Here is a 22383-nt window from a genome sequence, read left to right on the forward strand (position 1 = left end):
AAGTTTTCTGGCTGTACACGTATTTTACACAATCTCACAAATGTGTCTTTACCCTCAGCAGTGTCTAACCACATGGCCCTCCATGTGTCTAACCTGGCCAGTGGAATCCATGATCTGCACTCCTTCCCTCCTTTCTCTCTCATCTCCTTATCTGCCACCACTGCTGCTGACAAAGAAAGATATTAGAATGTATCTATACAAAACAGTCACCTTCACCACTCAGGTCTAGAAAGGCAAGAAACAAAAAGGGCTAGAACAACTTCAAACTAGTCCTACAGGATTTAAAACTCCCCAGGGTCAGTTTTAGGGCTTGGCACACCATGGATCCCCATGCACTGCCAGCAAGCTGTAACAAGGGGCTCTACACACTGCAGAGGACACCAGAGACTTTGTGGGTGGTCACACCACAACCCTTCTGCCTCTGGCCAGCTGAGGGTTATTCCACTGAGGGGGGCCCTAACAGGTGAAAATGGCAGAGGAAAGAAGACAGGGGCAAGGAAAAATAGCTGACCCTTGCCATGAGAACAGAACAAACTGGATGAGACACAGAGCAGAGGATTACAGGTTTTTATTTTTCAAACATTCCCCCCTAGTCTAGCACATTCTACAGTCTTGCTAGCACAGATGGTAACAAAGCCTGTAATGGTTCAGAAGTTACACTGCTACAGAGAGCAAACAAAAGCAGGGGTTTATTTAAAAAAAAATCTTGTGAGAAATGAGTGGAAGAGTGCACAGGGGATGTGGTGGAAACTATGTCAGGTAGTGGTGCCTGCCCTGTGTGCAGCAGACATCTGTGCTAGCAATGCAGAAACCTTTCCTGGGATTGCACCAGGTGAAGACTCCGCTGTGCTGGAAGCACCATTTCACAGAACCACCCCCACTGTGACATGAAGGTGGCTCCTTTCAGGAGAAGAACCTATCTTCTATGTAGCCAAACGTCTCAAGACACCCTGGGGAACCCCACACCACCGGTCCCACACCACTGCCCTTCTGAAAAGCAACAAGGGCTCTGTTTCTGTGTCCCAGAACATCCCCTTCTACCACACCCCATAACGCTGCCTCAGCCAAAGAACCATAAATGCAACACCATCAGCTCTTACACCTTCAGCTTCTGCTGCCTCTCTCCTTGCTTTACACCACAGTATTAGCAGTGATTTTTATTCCATCAGATACTGCTTTCCGTCAGCTACAGATACGTCAGGCTGCAGGAAAGACATGCAGGCTAGTGAAGAGAGGGGATCCCTTTCCCGAAGGTCAAGCAGGGGTGGTGATGGGTTAGCACATGCTCCAAGCTTTCACAGACAGATCTTTCAGGCTTCAGAAGTCTCCTCTTGCTTGCTTTTCCCCACATTAATTAGAACATGCTTTTCATTAGACATGCAACTGAGGAAAGCCCTAAGCTATTCCCTGTTCATGCTCATGTCCCAATGTTGACTGATTTGCTTTTTTTTGTTTGATTTTTTTTTTTAATAATGGATCCAAACTTTCACATTTTGGTGACAGTCCAGGACAAAACTCCCAAGGCACTCCTACCCATGGCACTAGACACAGGTTACTCAATCCTGGAGCAAGGCTAGCCCTGAAGCATTTGATTGTGGCTATAAATAAGCAACTAAGTAAGAAAATTAACAAATTATTATCTACATAAAAACTTTCTAGGCATTTCCTTTGGAAAAGCTGATTAGTGCTACTTGCTTCTATTATGACTCTTGTTTATTAATACACCCAGGCTCTGGAATGCTTCATACCTCTCATCAGGATGATCTGAGTGCTGTTTTTAAAGCAGCACAGGATAGGGATGACATCTTTTTAGACACACCAGCAAGGAAAATTAAGGGCTCCCAGAAGCTTCCAATTTTCCAAGCTCTCACATGAAGCTGGAAGTACATGCTTTGAAGTAAAATATGCTTAAATTATAAAGAAAGTTCAAGCAATTTGCTAAACCCAAGTGTAAATAAAAGCAACAAGTCTGCCTCCTACTAAGCTCCACGGGCCTAGTTACCTGAATCCTTTGTGGCCCTAAGCTGCATAGTGTCTTCAATGCTGTGTAAGATGGCATTTGATCCTTTGAAGATGGAGAAACTTGTTGCCTGAGCTCAGTGAGGACAAGGAACACAGCATAAAGTAATGCTTCATGCCAAAAGTCCCCCTGCCCACTCCCCTCAGGCACTTATCCAGGAGCATCACTTCCCATGTCACTGGCCCCTTCCCTTCACACCCCACTCACAGCTGCTCTTAAAATCCCAGCCCAGCCCTTCATTAGAGTAAAAACTAGCCCAAAGTATGGGGCCTGTGGTGTTAAGGCAGCCTGAAAAGCCACCAAGACATGACCTGGGCTCCCGCAGCAGCAAGTAGCAAATGCTTTGGGCAAGACTACAAAATACTGAACAAGTATTGAGCAACCCCCTGCCAGGTATAGCATTTCTGCAAGCAGCAGTTTAGGAATTTTAGAGTCTCCTGTGTCCTATGAGAAAGTATCTCAGGCTAAGAAAGCTCAAGGTTTATGAAAATGAAGTGTCTGTAGAACTCCCAAGCTCTCTGCATCCCTGCCCTCTGTGCCCACAATACAAGCTATCCTGCTAAACATACAAAGAAGGTAAGTTACTTGCTTGAGCCTGAAACATTACATTCATGGTTTATTGAGCACTCTACAAGTCTTCTGAACACCATTCTCAGCACTAGTGCACTCTCAAGACTCTTCAACCACTGACAGCTCCTCCTGTGTTGAGGAGACACAAAGCACCTGTACAGACTGCTGCAAGGCAGGAATGTCACTGCCAGGAATCTGGTACAGCAGGACTCCAGCCAGAGGTGCTCCTGTCTCCAGAAGTATGGCCCGGGAATATGGGAAAAAATAGGTATGCACTCTATTCCCTACTCAGAGGACAGAGTCTTTTCTGAACTCACACTGTAGAGCACTAACCATAATGAGCTCTGGTGTTGCACCTCCTTCGGCAAGATCAGGTCAAGGACATGAACCAGCTGAGATTATGTCAGATCTCCCTGGGGTGCTACATGAGTGCTCAGGGCCAGGCTCTCTGCAGACAGAGATTAGGCCAGCTCCTCCATGCTGTCACAGTTAAGGGACACTTTGTAAAAGCCTGAAGACAACACCTCTTTCCCATAGACCAACCCAGCCAGAAACAGCTCACCATGGATTTCTGGTCTGAAGCACTGGTTACTGTCTTTTCTATTGCTTTGTATTCTGTTTTCATGAGAAATAAGCCAGAGACTCACATTTAACATGACCACACACACTGGTGTCCTATTCTTTGATACATGGCTGTGAATCACTGGCAGCCATTCAACTTGCCCTGTACATCATTGGATCAAGTTCCCTTCAGGACTCAAGCCAACAAAGTAGCATATTATGCACCAAATAACATAAATCTCTCCAGTCTGTTCACTGCAGCTCAGAACGGCTGATTCTTATGTGTGGCACATGCCATTAGGTGCTGTGAAAAGGTATTTATCCACTTGTGTAATGAACTAACTCCAGTGAGAATGTTCATCCATGCCTCAAGTGTGTAAACCCTGGGATCCCACCTTACCAGCTGCCTTTTTGTTTATCTGCTACAATGAGGTGTGGCCAGACATGTAGATTGTGGGTAAATTTGAAACATCACTGGGAGCTCTGGCATGAAGGCAGCCTTCAAAACAAAGGTTATCAAACTATTCAAAGGCTTTGAAGGCATAGCATGCTGTAGATAAAACTTTTGAAGATTCCTTGTTGGAGGCAACCAGGCAATCACTCCTGTTCCAATCTCCACTCAAATGAAAATGAAAACAGAGCAGACAAGCTGGTAAAACAGTGTGGCCCATTGCACTGCATGATACAAACTTTCTGAACTGAAGCCACCTTCCAAAAGGACTGGAGAGTCATTCTGCCAGACTAAGCCTACCAGAACACCATGAAAGCACCATGTCTCCCACAGATCCTGCCACTGCAAACATCAAAACAGTGACAGCAACATGCCACTAATGCTCTGAATTTATCTTTTGACCCCTAATTTCTGTCCTGCAAGAATATAGAGACAGAGGAGGATCCCAGGTGGACTCCTGAAGGCGAGCCTACAGGCTTCAAGTTCCCCAGCAGCAGCAGAAGCTTCAGCAAGAAAACAAAAACCCTCAGAAACCAAAGTGAGCTACCAAATAAAACTGATCATGCCCCCATAAGGGCTACACGGAGTGTCAGCAGATCTAGTATGATCCAGTCCACACCATCTCCTTAGCAGACTAGGGAATCTGTCCTGTGGATCAGCTGCAGGCCAGCTACTTAGGGGATTAGCTGAGAACGAGCACTGTTAATGATTAGCATTCCCTCCATTGTGCTCTTGGCTTGGCAAGAATGCCCAGCCTGAGCAGCTGTGCCCTACCAGGCACCTTCCCTCCTCCTCTTCTGGGGAGAGCAGCCATTCCCCAGTTATACTGCGGTGTCCTTCCCACTTTTCCAACGTTTTCAGCTTCTTGGCCCAAAATCCCTTAGGCCTGCACCCTCCCATACTGTAGTGTTATCTGGTATGAAGGGGACAGATGCAGCAATTGTATTTTGTTTCTTTTTATCCAATAATCTCGTTTTTCAATTAAAATATATAATATATATTTAAAAAGGTTTAGAAAAGCTTCTATGTATTTTGCACCTACTTTTACATATAGATTACAATAATGTACAACTTTTCCCCACAGTGGTTTGAAACCACAGGGACCTGCCAATTCCTTCCCCTCAATCATATACATCATCAAACATCCAATGTGTTTGTTCCTAATACAGCTCTGAAAAAGAGTCTGTCACTGTTGCCTTTTCAGACAGAGAGATGTGTAATAGTGACACACATTACATTGGCTTCATATTCACTGTAGAAAGTTCCCAGATTAGTAAAAAAATATTTAATCTATAGAAAATGCCCTTCTGAAAAGCAACCAGGGCTCTGTTAAGGCCACACCCAGGCTTTCCATTCTGCTGCTGTAGCAAGACAGATCAAAAACAAACCTAGAACAATGTTTTTATGTCCCAGAAAGCAGCTACTAGCACCTGTGCTTATATTACAGCAGCCTGGTGTATCAGGAAAGTGCTGAGAACAGCATAGGGACTTCTCAAAACGTGCTTCTGATTCAATGGGGCTCAGTTGGCACAGTGAAAAACTCAGTGTCCTGTTCCACCCAGGGGTACAACGGGAAGCCTTCTATACCACGACAACCACCCTTCCCTGCAGAATGATGATGGATGCTCCAGTGATGGGTACACTGAAACCAACCCCTGAAACAGCATACCCTTCTCCCACAGGGTTTCTACCAACAAGCTCCCACCAATTCCTCTGTGAGTCTGTGGGATACCAAGTGCACATCTGGTGGCTTAATCAGAAAGTCCAACTACTTTGCCCCATGAGGCAAGCCAAGCGAGAGCAGAGCCAGCCCTCCTCCAGTCCGAGGCACTGGGAGACTTTCTGCCATAGCAGAGAGAGGACAGCCAGTGAGAGATTCCTCCAGCAAACCCAACTCATCACACAGGAAAACACTATTGCCTGGCACAGAGTCTTCTGGCTGAGGTTTTTACCAGGGCTCATCTTTGGACATGGGTTTCTCCAGATGGTCCAAGGCAGGGTCAGGTTTGTAGGAAGAGCCATGGCACAAAACAGGATTACTATTTTTAAACTCTTCCTGTTGCAGCCAGATGCAGGTTGCCCCTTCTTCCCAGATGGGCAGCCCCTTCTGCCCAAGGCATGATGTGCAGGGAAACTGAATCCAACATGCTCCATTCTCTTCTCTGCTGGGGTGGGAAGTGAAGTCAGAACCCAATGTTCAAAACCTGAAGGACACTAGAAGAAAAATGAAGAAAAATAAGAGTGACTGGTTAGAGCTCAGCTTCAGTGGGAATCCAGGATGCATAGATAAGGAGTTAATTACTACCACTCTGCCCCTACAGAACAAACAGACCACAAAAGACCTTGATTAACAGAGTCAAGTGGAGGATGCAGTTGCTCAGCTCCAAGCTTCAAAGTATGACTGAGACAGAAAGGTCAACAGTAAGTATTCCTCCTGTAAGCTGACAGCATTAACAAGACTCTGCAAGATAAGGAAGTTTAAAGAAGGACTTGGCTAACACCAGAGGCGTTGCATGAAAGCAGCAAGGAAGACAAAAAATTATTCTTCACCTTAAACAACCACAAGTATAAATTGGTAGGGAAAAGACTGAAAAAAGAGACTTTTAAGATCACACACAAACTGTTTATGCTCACCCACTTAAAGAAATCCTGTCTCTACCTTCGAAATAATTAAACACTTTTAGATATCTCAATCCCTGGAAAGTCTCAAGATCTCAGGTCTTCTGCCTCACCTCCATAAAGCTGTCACAAGTCATTCAAACAAACACTGGAGTAAGTCTACGCAGACTTAGGACACTGACATAAAATCACCACTGTAGGTATATGATCCACTTTGGAAGGCAAAACAGCAAGATAAATGTAGGGCATCCCATCAGCTGCATTCAGTAACAGTGAGCATGAAATAAACCAGTGAAAAGGAAAAAAAAAACTACAAGAGGGAATCAGCCCCAAGTAAGAAAAGACAGTAAGATAAAACAGAAGACAGAGCAACGGGCTGCTTTGGGAAATTGCAAGTTTATGAGGGTTTTATTTATGTTCTTGTCAGACAAAAATCCAATGTTTGGAGCAAAGGGAATTTGACAGAGCAAGAAAAGTATGAATCCAGACCAAACTGGGCTAGGGATAAAGAGTTCTCCAGACTCTGAAGCTATAGGGAGTCTAACTGAATAACTAACAGTAATTAACTAATATCCACCAAAAGAGTAGATGGATTTTACACTCACCAGTGAGACCAAAACTATAGCACTTCACAAAAAAGGCAGTTCTATTTCTATGCTGACTGTCTTCCTCTGTGGCTAATAGCTCAGTTTGTGGGTGCTGCATCACTGCTGGGCAGAGACAAAGTTTCAATGTTTGATCTCTAATCTCCATGCAAAGAAACACAGGCAGGATTCAAACAGACTCCTGGTGAAGCTGTGGACAAGCTCTTTGGCATTTAACTTGCAAGATGAGGATAAAATCATGGGAGCTTTGAGCACCAAGAGTAACACCAACTAGCTTGTATTTTCCTAAGTGCTGCAGATAAGACTAAGTACTCTTTCCTAGAGATATCCTCCTGTCTACAAAGAGAAATACTTTCCCAGTTCACTTTCATTCTGGCTGCTCAAATCAGAATGTGACCCCTGTCATTAACTGATAGTTTCTGCTCAGCATTATACCCAGAAGGCCACAAGTTAAGCCCACAGGAACTACTCATAACAGCTTTATGTTAGTGAGCACTTAAGAATAGCTTTTGCCATTGTGAATTCAACACAGAGAAAAACACAGTAATAGAAAGAATATGAAAGGAAAAATGCCTGCCACACCAGAGCAATATACAGCTTTCCCTGAACAGTGATTTCCAAACAGGGATCCTGGGAACTCGCTGCAGTAAGGGAGAACTGACAGTGTCTTGACCTCCTCACAGACACTGATGTCTACAGCTCACTTGGTTTTCTAACTCATTAATTTGAGGAAACATTCTGCCTTCTTTTCCCAGGAACACTCCTATTTCTCTCCACATGTGCCGTGCTCCCCGCTTTGCTAGAAACCTGATCCACCTCTCCGTCTGGGCAGCCTTTTGCACAATACTTGTTCTCCTTTGGGGAAAAAGCTCCCCCCCCCATCCCACTCCATGGACTCCTGCATATAGAAAAAACAGAAAAGCTCTGCAAAACTCAGAAAAGGCAAACACAATCTAAGGGCACAATAAAAGGCTTGAAGCAAAGCACACTAACAGGGTGTGGCCTCTCCTCCTGGGGCAGCATTGCTGTGACCAGAACACCAAGAGACACGTGGGAGCTACGCTTTCTGCTCAAACACAATAGTGGTTCAGAACTTGTTCCAGATCTCACTCCTTCATGTCCAAGCACATTTCCCAGGAAATATCACCTCAACTTCAGATGTGGAACAAAGAAAATCCAGGGGTTTTAACATCATAGCTCCTCTGTTTTGATTAAGCAATTCACACAAAATATAATATGAAACAAGAACATAACCATGCTTTTAAGAGCTCCTGTTCTCCCTCTTAAGCACTTGATTATACCCACATCTACAACAGTACTAGACCCTACCCTTTGATAAACAATTCCTTAGCTTCTCTGCTTCACACTCTAAAAAATAATCTTTACCTGGTATGCTGTAAAATGAGGTCTTGTCTACCTGGCCCAGGAGCATGGGACAGCTTGCATGTGTTTTGAAAACACTTCTCTGAAAAAAATTTCATCCCTGAAAGTCCACAAATATAATGGCCTGCCCTAGCATGGCATAAAAACAAAAAAGCAACCTGAACAAACAAAATGCACCACAAAAGCTCAGAACAATATCCAGTGGAAACACTGCTCAAAAAGCCATAGCCTCTGTCACTAACTTGCAAACAATCCTAACGCAGAAGGATACCATAGTTTTGTCCACCTAATTTGTCTTTGAAATCAAAACTGAGTTTCTGTATTTCATCTGAAGACAAGATATTCAATTTAAGACAGTAATTCAACAAATGCACAGTTAACACAGATCACTATAAAAATCCCCATAAGGAAGCAGAAAAGTTTGGCTGATCTTCCTCTCCCTACAATAAAGAGATCTGTAAGGTACAAGCAACCAAAAAAATTACATCCTAAGCAGTGATGTGACTCAGAAAAAGAGCAAGTTAAATTGTGTTTAAAACCTCAGTATATAGTGGTGCATCAATGTTTACACAGTTTAAGTAACACCAGCACAAAGGACAGCATTTTACTCTGTCTAGACCCAAGACATTTGTAGAGAATGGCTGTACTGACAGAAGTCACCTGGTCCAAACCACCTCGAAGTTACTCAGGTGCCTAGGAAAGAGTACTAAGGTCAAGTAGATGATAATTTGTGTCCCCATGATTTTGAAGCTCAATGGCTTCCCACTACTGAAGCAGTATCTGCAGTTTGCCATTACTTCTGCCTCCTCAGCTGGACAATATTTGCAGTTGAACTTGCAACACTAACAAATACCATATCTGCTTCCTAAAAAAGAAGCATTCTTGTCAAAGCTTCCACTTTCCAACCAATAACCAGCCTCTGCTCCCGTCTGTCCACTTTCCACCAGCTGAGTTCCAAGTGTGAAGCAGGCCTTCAGCTCCAGTTGCCTAATTCTTCTACTGCCTCTGGTTTAAGTGTTTCAACTCAGAGTGCCACAGCCTCAAAAAATAGGATATTTTTAAGTCTTGTTGCCATATACTCTATTTGCCAAACTGAATCTATTTGTACAAATATGACAAACTGGTGAAGAGGCAGCTTTGCTGTGCATGGCATAGCACTAACACATCCTTCTTCCTTCCACCTCCATCCACACTGCAGACTCCCGTTTCCTATTCTAACAATGGGAAGCAATTTAGTAGTTAATGCTGGTGAGCCAGCTTACCTGACTGTACAGACACTATCCCAGGTAAAGGCAGGACAGAAGGTGTGGTAAGAGTGACTGTGACCTGGCACACACAGACCAAAGCAGACAGTCATGACATGGACATGCTTTGCTACTACACATACTAGAGAATTCTGCAGGGATGATAACAACCTAGATAGAAACACATTATGAGCTTGGCTCAGTTCAACTATTCTGCACATATTGGTGGATGTCTTTACATATGGAATCAGCACATGCTCTCATGTCAATTGTAGAGCTGTAGGCACTGCCTGATGTCCTGTGATGAGTCATCTTGGGTGACAGGAGACAAGAGGAGTCTCATTCAGGTTGCTGTTCTATTTCATAAAGGAGCTGACTACCTGGTAAGTTAAATCCACCTACCTTTAAACAGCTTTTCTTTCCTCCCAAAAAGAACCATTAATCTTCCAAAAGCTTTTTACTATACTTTCAAAGAGGTTCCTTTAACTGCTGCAGAGTTGAGCACAGGAACCATTCTAGACCGAGCTGTTTCCACAACTGACCTGTAGTATTTTACACAACTACACCTACCTTTTTGTGCTCCTGAAGTTAACTTGGTACCCAGGTATGGTTGGAGGCCTGTGAGGTGCTGGGATAGCTGGGAGTAGGCAGAATAGGTTCAAAATTAAAGTCCAGTCCTCCATCCATGAGTTCACTGTTGATTATGTAATCCATATCACATTCAAGGTTCTCCATGTACATGTCAATATCCAGGTCAGTGGGCAGCCTGTCCTGATTCATTCCCAAGGGAGCAGGGCTGGCAGATGAAAGGAGCACTGGACTACCCAGCTGGACTGACTGGGCAGCTGTTGCAGAAACTGGAGCCTTCAAACTGGTGCTGCTGGCAGTGTTTTGAGGAGATGTCACTATGGGAAGCGCTGATGGCAAAGCGCTGGCACCAACTGGTTCTGCCTGCTGCTCTGCAGGCTTTCCTCGTGGATTGCCTGAGCTCATCTTATTCTGGGCAGCTTGTCCACCCAGAAGCAGAAGAGTTCGGCTGCTCATCCTGTTACCAGTCTGTGGGAGAACTGGATCCACCTGAGTCATCATGACATCCCTTGGAGGCGGAGAGCTGGGTGTCAGAAGAGCTTCCAAGGTCTGAGGGGCAGAGAAATGGCTGACAGAACTTTGCAGTGAAATATCAACAGGGTTAAATAGCGAGTTGCCAAAAGTCTGTCCAGCTGCATTTGAGCTCTGCAAGGAAAAGCTGGAATCTCTCTGGATCTGACCACTCGAGGCAGATTGCTGGGTAGATAGCACAGATGAGCTGGGAGACATCAAATTTAACCCATCAATGAGCTCAAGCTCCTCAGTCACAGTTGGCGGAACATTACTGGATGCACTGGAGTACACGAGAGAAGGAAGCAGCTCTTCCTCATGGAGGTCATCCTGCTCTGTCAGGATAGGAGAAAGCCTGGCACTAATGGTGCTTGCATTGGAACTGGTTCGAGGCCGGAAGGTGTTCCACACATCAGAGTCCTCATTGCTTCTTGAGGATGGGCTCCCAGGCCACTTAGGAAATTGGGAGCCAGGACTGTCAGCAGAGGATTCTGGTGCAGACTGGAGAGGAGGTTTCTTCCTGGATGCTTTTCCTCTGACTTTTGCAAGCTTGCTGCTGTTGTCCATGGAGGCAGCTCTTCTCCTTGGTGCTTTTCCACTTTTGCCACCTTCAGGATTGAGCATCCACCAAGAGCTCTTCCCTGTGGCTTCATTATGGACTTTAATAAACTTGCTGTGCAGGGACAGGTTATGTCGAATTGAGTTCTGAAAAAAAAAAAAAAATAAATTAAAAGACAAAATATACAAAATGTGAGGACCTGACAGATGACACACCTCCCACCTAGAAACCTCACAAGCTTAAACATATTCAGACAGTATCCAGAGAAGAGTTATAACAAAAAGCTATCCATAAAAACCTGCTATTTATGTCTCAACATGCTTTGCAGCACCAGCAAGCAGCGCCATGTTTCACTGCAATATCAAAGCTGAAGCTACCATGACAACTAGCAGCTTACTGCTAGTTACTAACACAAAATACTAACACAAAATAACTTTGAAGACCATACAGAGTCTGCAAAAAAATAGGCATATCACAAAGCAAGTAAACAAGCTCTCAAATACAACCTGCAATTTCAACAGGAGCCTACCTGAATTTGAGCTATTGCTGTTCCTACCCTTTTGTCAACCCCTCTACCCATCATAAGCCTGGCAAATTTTTTAGATGGACAGGTTTTTTTTTTTTATATGGACAGTTTTCAGACAGATTCAAGCAGAGTGTAACAGTGAATCCAACAGACTGTATAAAGAGAAATGGTAAAATACTTCTATTCAGTGCACCCATTAACATCTCTACCCCAAAACTGGAAAAGTGAGAGAGAAACTTTAAGGAACAGAGCCCTAAAATCCTGGAGACTGCCAGGGTCCCTCTACAAGGAGGCTATGTGCTTTCCTTTGTGCATGTTCCTGACTGGGTTAGATGTTCAGTGGATACTGCACTCCCACACAGTACATGCCAGTTTTAGCCTCTCCCATCTTTCTGCTGGGTAAGACACACATTCTTTGCATCTCCCAGCTCCCTCCTTTTAGTTTATCTTTGCTGAAAACTGCAAGCTAACATGTCTGTACACCATCATCAAACTCAATTTTCATCCTGCAACTGATAACCTCCCCAGTATTTTAGAATCAGGAAGCAACAATTTCATTGTTTGAAGAGATTCTCCATAAAGTCCCCTTGAGGCCTATGCATTTATTTGATATCTGCACTTAATTTGTTCAGATGGAAAAATTACAGATCATTAAAAGGTGCTGCATTGGAAACACAACAGGGGTCCAAGCACAACATCTTTTTCATATAAACTGAAAATTATATAACAACCTTCAACTTTCATGCATACACTCTTAATTCTGAACAAATTAACTGTGCTTTTATCATTTTTTCCACCAACTCTCAACACAGTTCCTTCCTGTCTGCTGCCTTCCCTCTCCCCACCCTTTTCCTCTCGGAAAAGTCCTCCCCATGCTAATTTTGGCCACCTCACCAAAAGTACTATCCTAGAAACAAAGTAGACTCAGATAGATAAACAATACAGGCAAAGTGGAAAGTTTTCATGGAGATTAAAGGAGATCTGAGAATCATCCTGGCTTTTTTTTTTTTTAACCTTTGGCTGTTGAGGATTTGAGAAGACTGGCTGCTTGCTGCAACTGGTATCAAAGAATACACATGTTCTTAATGGGAGAGTGACTGCAGAGCCAGAGCCTGATGGAACATGAAAATGTGTCAGTTAATGCTCTTACACAGTTTTATTATTTGAGCTGTTCACAGTAATAGCTGTACAATAGTCCTGCCTGGCATCTTCTCTAAACAAAGCTTTCCTTTCCTTCAAGTATTCACACAAGTAATTCAGACTGGTGCACTGTCTCCTGCAAGGCTGCTGCTTTCATTTCCACAGAATCCCACCCCTTTTCCCAGGTAAATGTACATAACTTTGAATGCACACAGCTGCAGCAATAAGAACCGCTAAGTTGTCACTAATTCTTCATTTATTCTCCTGAAAGTGACCTGTGAACTCATGATGGCATCTTGGGTATCGTAAGAGACAGTTTGAGTAACTAAGTTTTCGCTGAAAAGCAGCTTGAAATAAGACATCCTGGAATAAGAATAGGATTCTCATTAATACAATGAAGCCTGGTACCTTTTATGAAACAGTCTCAAAGTGATTTTACATGTTACTGCTGAACTGCCATAATGGCTAAGCTACAGAAACAGGTAATTGCTGTACCACTCCTTCCTTCCTCATCTTCAAACTCTCATCCTTCTGTAACACAGGCATCTGTCATCCTATAAGCCAGTTTAGAGAGCAAACCAAACTGAAAAGCAGCCTTATCCTTCCTTGGAAACTACTTTCCCTGCCTCTTTTATCTCTGTTTTTTGAACTACCTCACCATGGGGGGGTCAAGCACTGAAAACTAAAGAAGAGAACAAAATGTGTAGTTGGAGGCAGAGGAAGAAAACCAAGTATTTCTTTCGACAGGATTAACTGTTATCTAAACTGCAATGCCTACGTTATCACTTTTGCACCTCTCCTGCAGGCTGTGGGAGGCAGCTCAGCACTGCACTGCAGCCCTAACTCACCTGCAGGACCCAGCCTGGCTGCAAGGCTGCAGGCTCGAGCCCAGGGTCCCAAACTCCAACTGAATCCACGCACCCACCAGCCTGGGTGCTGTGGGACAGCACCAGAATGTATCTGCTAGAGTGATTCAGTACACCTAACACATGGAGGGACCCTTCAAACCTTACTAAGAAAGCCAGGGACAGATCAATTATGCTAAAATAATCACAGAACTGCAAGTCAGACCTGACAGAAGAGGAAATTACAGAGTTCAGTCACCCAGGCAACCCTGACATATTTCCTTTCTTGATGTTAAGCAACCCACACCAGAAACAATGAGATGACATTAACTTTTTAGATGCTCAACTTCAGCCATGTGGGAGGCTCCCAGTTGGCCAAAGCATCTGCAAAACACACAAGGTGTTGACTCTGCAACCCTTTGATCATAAAGAAGCATGTCCTGAAGAAAGAGGTGCAGGCAGGAATCCTTCAAATCCTTAGGAACATCTTCAGCCACCAGATAGGGGAGGTTATTGTTATTTATTTAGGTATCTTACAGTGGTACTTATGGCTTCATGTTAAGCATTACCATCAAAAAATGTCAGGAAATCCATCACAGATCAAAGATGTTTCCTGCAAACCACATTCACACAAAACCAGTCTTAAATTAAGGACAGATAATATGCAAAAAAATCAAGTTTGGCTAGAGACATTTATTGTACACTGAAGGGTGGACCATTCCCATGGTCATAACCACCTTGTCTTCAAACTAGGACATACAGACTAGCCACAGAAGTGTGGCTAGCAGCTTATGCAAACTATTCCCTAAATCTTAGTTACCAGAACATTAAGTAATTTTCTTTGATAAAATCTTCTCCTAGCCACAGTTAAAGTACAACACTTTTCACCATCAGACCAGGTCTGCCCCTACACCAACATTAATGCTGCTGTGGATCCTGTCCAGCACGAAACAGTGCTTTGGTCTCAGGGAATTAGCCACAGGAACTGGTAGCACAACCAAGCCATCCTCCTGCCCAGTCAGCCTCATGGGCAACTGCCACAGATATCATGGAAATTGCTCAAGTAAAGTGAATACAGAAGACTGAAGGTCACTGAGAACCTTTCCAGGGGACTATACAGCTTTGTAGGTACAGCTGAGCCTCCCTACCATAAAACTGAAGCTTATAGGAGCAGAAGGAGGCTTTTGTGCCGTGCCCAGCAGAGCTCATTCATGCAGCAGTGGTGCATGAGCTGTGTTAGCAAAGCACTCAGGGCCAAGCACAAACTATGCTCCGAAGGACAAGACACAGCAGCTACCCTTCCAGGAGACACAGTGGCTCCCTTCCTTTTCTGGCCATTCTCCCAGGAAACATCAAGTTTAAACTACAAACCACAGAGGATCAGATTTCTTAACAAAAAGTCTCTCTAAAGGATGAGTGACAGAATTAAAAAAAAAAATCTATGCAATCACTGCAGCTGCCTGTAATACACTCTCACTGCCTTGAAGGCATACAAAGAACTTGGTCTCATCCCAGTGCAGGGCCATGTTCCACGTGTTCCACTGCCAGGCCTGTAATTGTGCTGAATTATCATTTGCCATGGCATTCTTGGGAGGCTGCAAGGGGAGAACACTCTGCCTGCTGTATTTGTCAGTACCTGTCTCAGTCACTTGGCTCTAAAGACTTCAGGAAAAAATCTTCCTTGTACAGATTTTGCACCAGCAAGTAAACAACTGCTCCAGAGCCAGGGAGTTGGAACACTTCCCCAGCAATTCCCCTCCAGAAGGCACACAAGAGCACAGACGTCAAACTCAGCAGACAGGGATCTCTATCTCAGGAAGAACATTTTCCTTTCTGTAATCTTTCAGTGGGAGGCCAGAAGAAGATCATAGCTCTCTAAAAAGCAAAGACTGAGGCGATTTACAAGACAGGCAGGCATACACAACAAAAGCTGTTCAGGATTAGACAGAGCAGAAGAAACTTGTTGGAACAAGTAATACCAGCAGCCCAGGAACAACCTTCTCTGAGGACTGCCTGGAAAACTGAGCTGTGCTGCAAGGAAAAATCATTCAACAAAGCAGCTTTCCAGAAAAAAAATTGCAAGGAGCAGGGAAGAGTAGCAGCAAAATCTTCAAGTAATTTGACTGGCATTGTATGAAGTAGATGAATTTTCACTGAGCTTTTCACGACTTTTGAGAGGAACAATCATGGTCAATGAGGCTTAAAAAAAAAAAAAAAATCTTTTTCATACTTCTTCAGGGCATTACAAGAATTAGTGTCACTCTAAGGAAGGCTAAGTGTATGTTGCTACATTGTGATGGCTGGCCCCCTTCACAGCCGAGTAGTCCTCGGTTTCCTTCCATCTAGAATACAGGACACCTGGAGAACCCACACTTGCACTACTGTCCTACTTCTGTGCACTGCCACCAGCCTCATTTTCCACACCCAGCACTCTACCATTCTCCCATCCTCAACATTCTGCCATGCCCAGCTGCTGTCCTCCACCTCACCTACACCAGGCTACACACTGTGGCCAGACCATTTAAAGACTAATGGGATTAAAAGGTTAAACAGTCCTTTAAGAGAAAGATGATGGATAACATCCACATGTGTACACCAGGTTTCCATGCTGGACTCCTCATTATGGCATCTGAAGAACCCTCATTTAGCTTCTGTTCTTTTCTTCCCCCCTGCTTTAAGAAAACCCAGTTAGGCTGTCAGCAGCTGGGACAGGAAACATTCTGCAGCCAGGACTAAGCACATCACTAATACAACATAAATGCATTTGGGCCACATGAGGTAATGGCAAGAGTCCAGCAGTTTCTACCCACCCTCAGCTACACTGGATTCAAACAGCCAGACCCTCCCTCCTCTTTGCAAGGCAGAAATGTCCAAGAAACCAAAATAAACCAAAACTAATGGAGAACAGCACCTGCAACACCATTAAAGTGTAGGTAGAGTTAAATAAAGTACCAGTGATGACAGCAATGACATTGCTACTCCAGTCCACATACTTCTTCACTTTTAGTGTCAGAAGATTTTATGGGGAATCGTATCCTGTCAGGCTCGTGAACTTAGGAATAAACAGTACAGGCTTTCTCAACACAGCCACAGAAAGCAGCCTTTCTTCAAAGACTGAGGTCAGTGGCTCTGTGTAGCAGAGAGAGCCTCAGACTCCACACTGTGCCTCACCTATGCACAAACCTGCACCAGGCTGAAGGTTGGGCAGAATTACACTTTGCTCAGAGCCAAGATGCTGAGCTGAAGTTTTATGTTTCGTTTTGGTTTATGGCATCCATTCAGTTTTGGCTCAGTGAGGAAGCACAGGGAAATATTCTGAATGTCTTCTCAAACCACTGCAGCCTTCCAGTACCTAAAGGGGACCTACAAGGAATCAGGAGAGGAACTGTTTACAAGGGTGTAGAGTGATAGGACAAAGGGGAATAGCTTCAAACTGAGAGTAGGTTTACATTGGATATTACAAAATTCTTCCCTGTGAGGGTGGTGAGGCCCTGGAGCAGGCTGCCCAGAGAAGCCATGGCTGCCCCATCCCTGCAATGTTCAAGGCCAGGCTGGATGTGGCTTGAAGCAAACCTAGTCTATTAGAAAGCATCCCTGCCCACAGCAGGGACATAGGAGATGATCTTTAAGGTCTCTTCCAAACCATTCTGTAATCCTGTATCTTGAAATTACCATTACCAAAACTCAAAAGAAGCCCAGCATGCCACCAGATGTTCACATCCAGGTAAAGGGTTTCTCAGTGAAATTAAAGAAGGTTCTCCTGATAATGATTTGCCCCCTTATTGATTCAAGTTAAGAACCGAAGGTTTTAACAAATAAAAAAATAAAAATCTTACAGGATACAGGGACACACCAGCAGCTGTAAAGAAACAGCGAATGTGTTTATTTTAGGAACTTATCATTGCTTATTTGCAGATCTGACTACAGAAAAAAGCAAAAAAAGTTGTCTGACTGATAGTCAGCACACCAATAAACAATAAACAATAAACTTTTCAACTTTACCAAAACTAGTGTTCACATGATTTTGTATCTACTGAACTGGAATTTGTTTGCAAGGCATAAAGATAGCCTGGCAGAATCTACCAGCTGCAGCACAGCAGAAATAGTCCAGAAGATGGACAGGCTTGCTCTCATCTGCTGGCCTCTTTCATGGAGGAGCTTCAGAGGGCCACAGGACAAGCAGCTGCTCCAGCCTGAGGGAGCCCTGCACATGCTCTGCCAGGAGATCAGATATGCACAGCTCTGGGAGAAGCTGGGGACCATCAGAGCCAGCACTGAGGCACTGAAAGCCAATGAACTCACTATAACTGAGCCCTCAGCCAGGTCTCCTGATCCATCTGATCAACATTTAGTATCAGGTATGTGCAATGTGCACATAACACAAGGCTAGAATGGAAGGCTTTTCAGGAAAACGCTGCCCACTCTAACAAAGATTAAGAGCTAGACATCTGTTTTAGATCAACAGAACACTTGGTAATTTTAAATTTTTAATATAGCTCCTTGAGCTGTTGCACATATATACACACATATATATGTGTATGAGCATACCTATGTCGTGTATATCCATGCACACATTTGAAATAAATAAGGAGTACCAGGATGCAGAAGGTGAAGAATCATTTGTTCTTTATGTTGCATACATAGGAGACAACTAATTTTTGTTTCACATACATACCTTTGGAGGGTGAAAAGGACGGCTTTAAAGTTTATTCTGTTACTACAAAGGAAAAAACAAGAGCTTGGAGGGAATACAGTTTGTTTCACTGTGAAAGATGAATTCTTCATCTTGTTCCTCACTGTGCCAAATTTGCTCATACTCATGCATGCAACAACCAGTGCAAACTGCTTCTCTGCAGGGTTTATGCACTTCACTCAAAAGCCTCAACACCTTCCTCTTGCAAGTAATCCCAAAACCAAAAGGAATTATCCTCTTAACCATAGATATCCAGACTATACTGCAGAGCACCCAGGGAAGGATTATGAAGAAGCCCCACCACCCACCCTGCAAGGACACTTCTGCTTTGCAAGCTGGTTAATTCTTAACTTTAGTTGAATTGCTGCAGGGAAAGGACAGACTGCACACATAGCAAATCTGTCCTCTACAAGGTGCTTGAAGCACTTCAAGAACAGCAAACACTATCTTCCTGGAAAACACAGATTCTTCTGGAATTCATGGAGGTTACACCCTGGCAGTCTGTAACAGCTGTACTTCCCCCAATTGTACAGTGCAGTAGGACAGCTCTAAATTAATTACAAAACAATGAGTTTATGGGGTTTTTGTTAACTAAAGTAGATTAAGAGTTTTTAAAGACACATTGATTTCAATGACTTATTCAAAATTCTCTATTAAACTGCACTACATACAAAGAAAACGTATTAAAATGTTTGGCTCTGTCCAAAGGAGATAGAAATGCCAGAACTCTAGGGCCATATTACCTTAACAGGCATCAAAATGCTACAGCTACCTTTAATAGCAGCTTCACATTTACGTCCTTTATGCAAATCATTCACCTCAAAATTGAGAATTTGCTAAAGTTAAGACAACTCAGGAAGCTTTTGTTTACTTTACAGATTAAAAAACTCCCAAAACATGCAAGCAGAGCTTCACAGCTCTAAAAATAACAAGGAAGAATAAAACCAAAAAAAACAGACAGGTCCATTCCTCAAGTGAAGACATGTCTTCTTTTGTTTATCCAGTTTGTCCTAAATATGCACCTATTCATTTTACTCTAAGTCCACAAAAGTCAAATTGAACTGACCTGACTGACTCCCCATCTGTAAAACTGTAAATGTCTGACCTCCCTTCACTTAAGGCATCTGAACGCAAACAGAGGAAGGTCACTCAAATAAACAAAACCTCTTGCAAACTCATGTAACTGTGAGTTAACAGAAAGAAAGACTAGAAGTAAGTTCCATGGTCACACATCCTGCCAAGCTCTGCCAACAGGATTTTGTGAGTGAGCAGGAAAGAAAATGTATTGTATTTCTATCATAGTTTTCTGTTTGCTGGTTAAAGGCAAGAGCTTTAAACTGCCCTGATCATAAGACAGGCTGATTCCCATCACAGTTGTTGTTCTGCCCACCCTCATCTTTCTTGGCAAGAAGTTTCTTTTTCTTCTCTCCTTCTAAAGCCAGAATTAGACTGTTCCGAGGCTGAAAAACACATTAAAAAGTCAATCACAGAAAAGCTATGACAGCGTCTAAGCTGGAACCTCACTCTCGTGTGTGTGCAAATTCTCCCATGTGAGCTTCTGGAATTTAAATCTACCTGTACGTGTCCCAAAAGTGACACATTACTAAAACACAGAGTAAAACCAAAGACTGATGCCATTACACACGATATAACAAAAGAACAGCCATACTGAGTCAAACCAGAAGTGTACTTATTCTAGCATCCAGTCTAGCAGGACACCTCACTATATTCCACCTTCACCATGATATCTCGGGAGCATTTCAGAATCCACACTGAACTTTAATCTCAGGCACTACTGCCAAACAGATACCCAGATATACTCCTGAAAAGAAAATTCTTGACAAAACAAATTCTGTTAAATCAACATGACTGCACGAAGGAGCAGCAGGACCAGGAGAGTAGCCCTAGCCTGAGGAAACAAGAACTATCTTCCAGTAATAATACCAAAATTCAAGCACTGTCCCAAATCACAACTTGGTATGCAGGATTCAACCTATGCATAGGAGCAACAGAAAATAATCTATATTAGTTAAACTAGATGCACTCTCTGGGAACTGTCAATAAGTGATAAATGGGAAAGGTGACAAGTTTTGTATTGACCTGTGGCAGCCCAAGCTGTGACAGCTGCATCCCTCTCACTATGTTTCTACCCTCTCCAGCAAATGTTTGCACTCACACCACCACGTGGTGTGCCACTTCAGAGAGCTGAGCCAGCTGAAAGCCAGCCTACCAGAAACAGACGTTTATTTATTTATTTATTTATTGTCTGAAATTAACTCTCTGTTCTCACCTACTGCTCAGTCAAGACAAGCAGAGGAACACGTGGCTGGAGTCAGGGAAGCCCAAGGCCCCAAACCATGCTGGCTGAACCTCCTGCAGAACTGCAGCATGGATGAACTGCTAATAAATACTGCAAACAAGAGTGTAATTCCAGTCTGTAGTGAGAGCAATAGATCACACTCTTTAAAGTCCAGTCTCCACGGCATCCACACTGATACATCAGGACAGGCTGAGGGGCTATTTTGCAAGCCAGCTCTCACATTTCCCTTTCTCTTTGCTGGAATTCTTTAGACTAAAGATAAAGGAACACGAGGTCGCCACAGGCAGAGGACTGAAACAGTCTGTAGCTCTTCTAACACAACTCTACACATGCCTATTTCTAGAATGAGAGAAGACACTGGAGAGCTTTTAGAGAGCAGAATATTGCTTTCTCTTTCCCAAACTCCAGCAGAGGTCCCCATCACGGTCCTGGAAACAGGACTCTTTTTCAAGGGACCTTCTTGAAAGCCAAGCACGCCTGCTATGACAGTTATTTATTTTGAGCTTTAGCACAGTCACATGACAAAGAACTGCGGCCTTGTGATTAAAAACCCTTCAACCGAGGCTTCACCCTGCACAGAAATTTGGACACAGCCTGTTAAAATTACTCTCCCGTCTCCTGGAAAACGCAAAGAGCAGCCTCGCAGCGCCATGCGATACCCGCCCCCAGCAGCTGCTCCAGCTGCACACAGCCAAAGCTTGGGCTGGCTCTAAGAAGACCCCGGAGCTTTCAGCAGAACTGAAGCCCAGGCTCCCCAGCGAGAGCACCACGCGCTGACACCGACGCCCTGACCGCAGACGAGCAGCAGCAACAGGTGAGCACGGAGCGGGCGGCGGGGCGGGCCGGGGCATCGAGGAGGCGCCTCCGCAGCCGCTCCTCGCCCGGCCTGTCCCTCCCGCCCCGGCCCATCACGCACCTTCCAGCCAGCGGAGCTGTTACTATCACCCTTGTCCTTGAAGTAGGGGACGGAGCGCACCATCCACTCGTAGATCTGCGCCAGCGTGAGCCGCTTCTCGGGGGCGCTCTCGATAGCCTGGCTGATGAGCTCGGCGTAGGACTGGTTGCCCCAGGCATTGCGCCGGGAGCCGCCCTTCCGCGCCGCCGCGCCGCCCGCCCGCGCCCCCTCGGCCCGGCCGGGCCCCGCCGCCGCGCCGCCTGCGCCCTCCTCCGCCGCGCCAGCCGCGCCACCCGTCTCCGCCTCGGGCCGCGGCAATGGCCAGGTGCAGGAGCGAGGACGGCTCTGCGGCTCGAAGTCAGGGTCAATATCCGGCGACGCCGCGGCCCCAGCCGGCTCCGCCATGGGCGCCACCACAGTCCCGCCGGGAGTGCCGGACCCGCCACCCCTTTGTGCGCCCCGGGCCCGCCGCCGCCGCGCCGCTCTGTTTACCAGGGAGCAGCGCCACTCCCCGCGCCTGCGCGCGCGGGACACGCCGGGACCGGTAGTCCCTCCGGGGCGCTAGCGGGCAGCCAGGCACGGCCGGCGGACTACAGTACCCAGCATCTCTTGCGGCAGAAGGCGGGGCGTACCCCCCGAAGGGTGAGCGTGGCAGGCGGTGCCTTGATGCTACTACAGCTCCCAGCGGGCACAGCGGCGGCTGCGCTTACATAACCCATCAGGCCTACTGCGGCCCAAGTCCACCCCCTCGATAGCGAAGTGGTGATAACGGTGTGGTGGCCGCAGCCTGAGATGGTCACAACTCCTCAGTCCACCTCAGAGCGCTCGCAGCACTCCGGGTCAGGTTGGGAGCA

General features: G+C 45.0%; 1 protein-coding gene across 1 annotated transcript; it reads right to left on the reverse strand.

The window, feature by feature from the left end:
- Positions 1-550: 550 nt before the first annotated feature.
- FOXO4 (forkhead box O4) lies at positions 551-21978 on the reverse strand. Its single transcript, XM_062503036.1, has 3 exons — positions 21551-21978; positions 10024-11256; positions 551-5816 (listed from the first exon to the last, which is right to left on the reverse strand). The coding sequence occupies exons 1-2, from the start codon at positions 21932-21934 to the stop codon at positions 10042-10044; spliced, it is 1599 nt and encodes a 532-aa protein (XP_062359020.1). The 5' UTR covers positions 21935-21978; the 3' UTR covers positions 551-5816; positions 10024-10041.
- Positions 21979-22383: the final 405 nt, after the last annotated feature.

This window comes from Cinclus cinclus, chromosome 15 (genome assembly GCF_963662255.1).
Source record: "Cinclus cinclus chromosome 15, bCinCin1.1, whole genome shotgun sequence".
Taxonomy (NCBI): domain Eukaryota; kingdom Metazoa; phylum Chordata; class Aves; order Passeriformes; family Cinclidae; genus Cinclus; species Cinclus cinclus.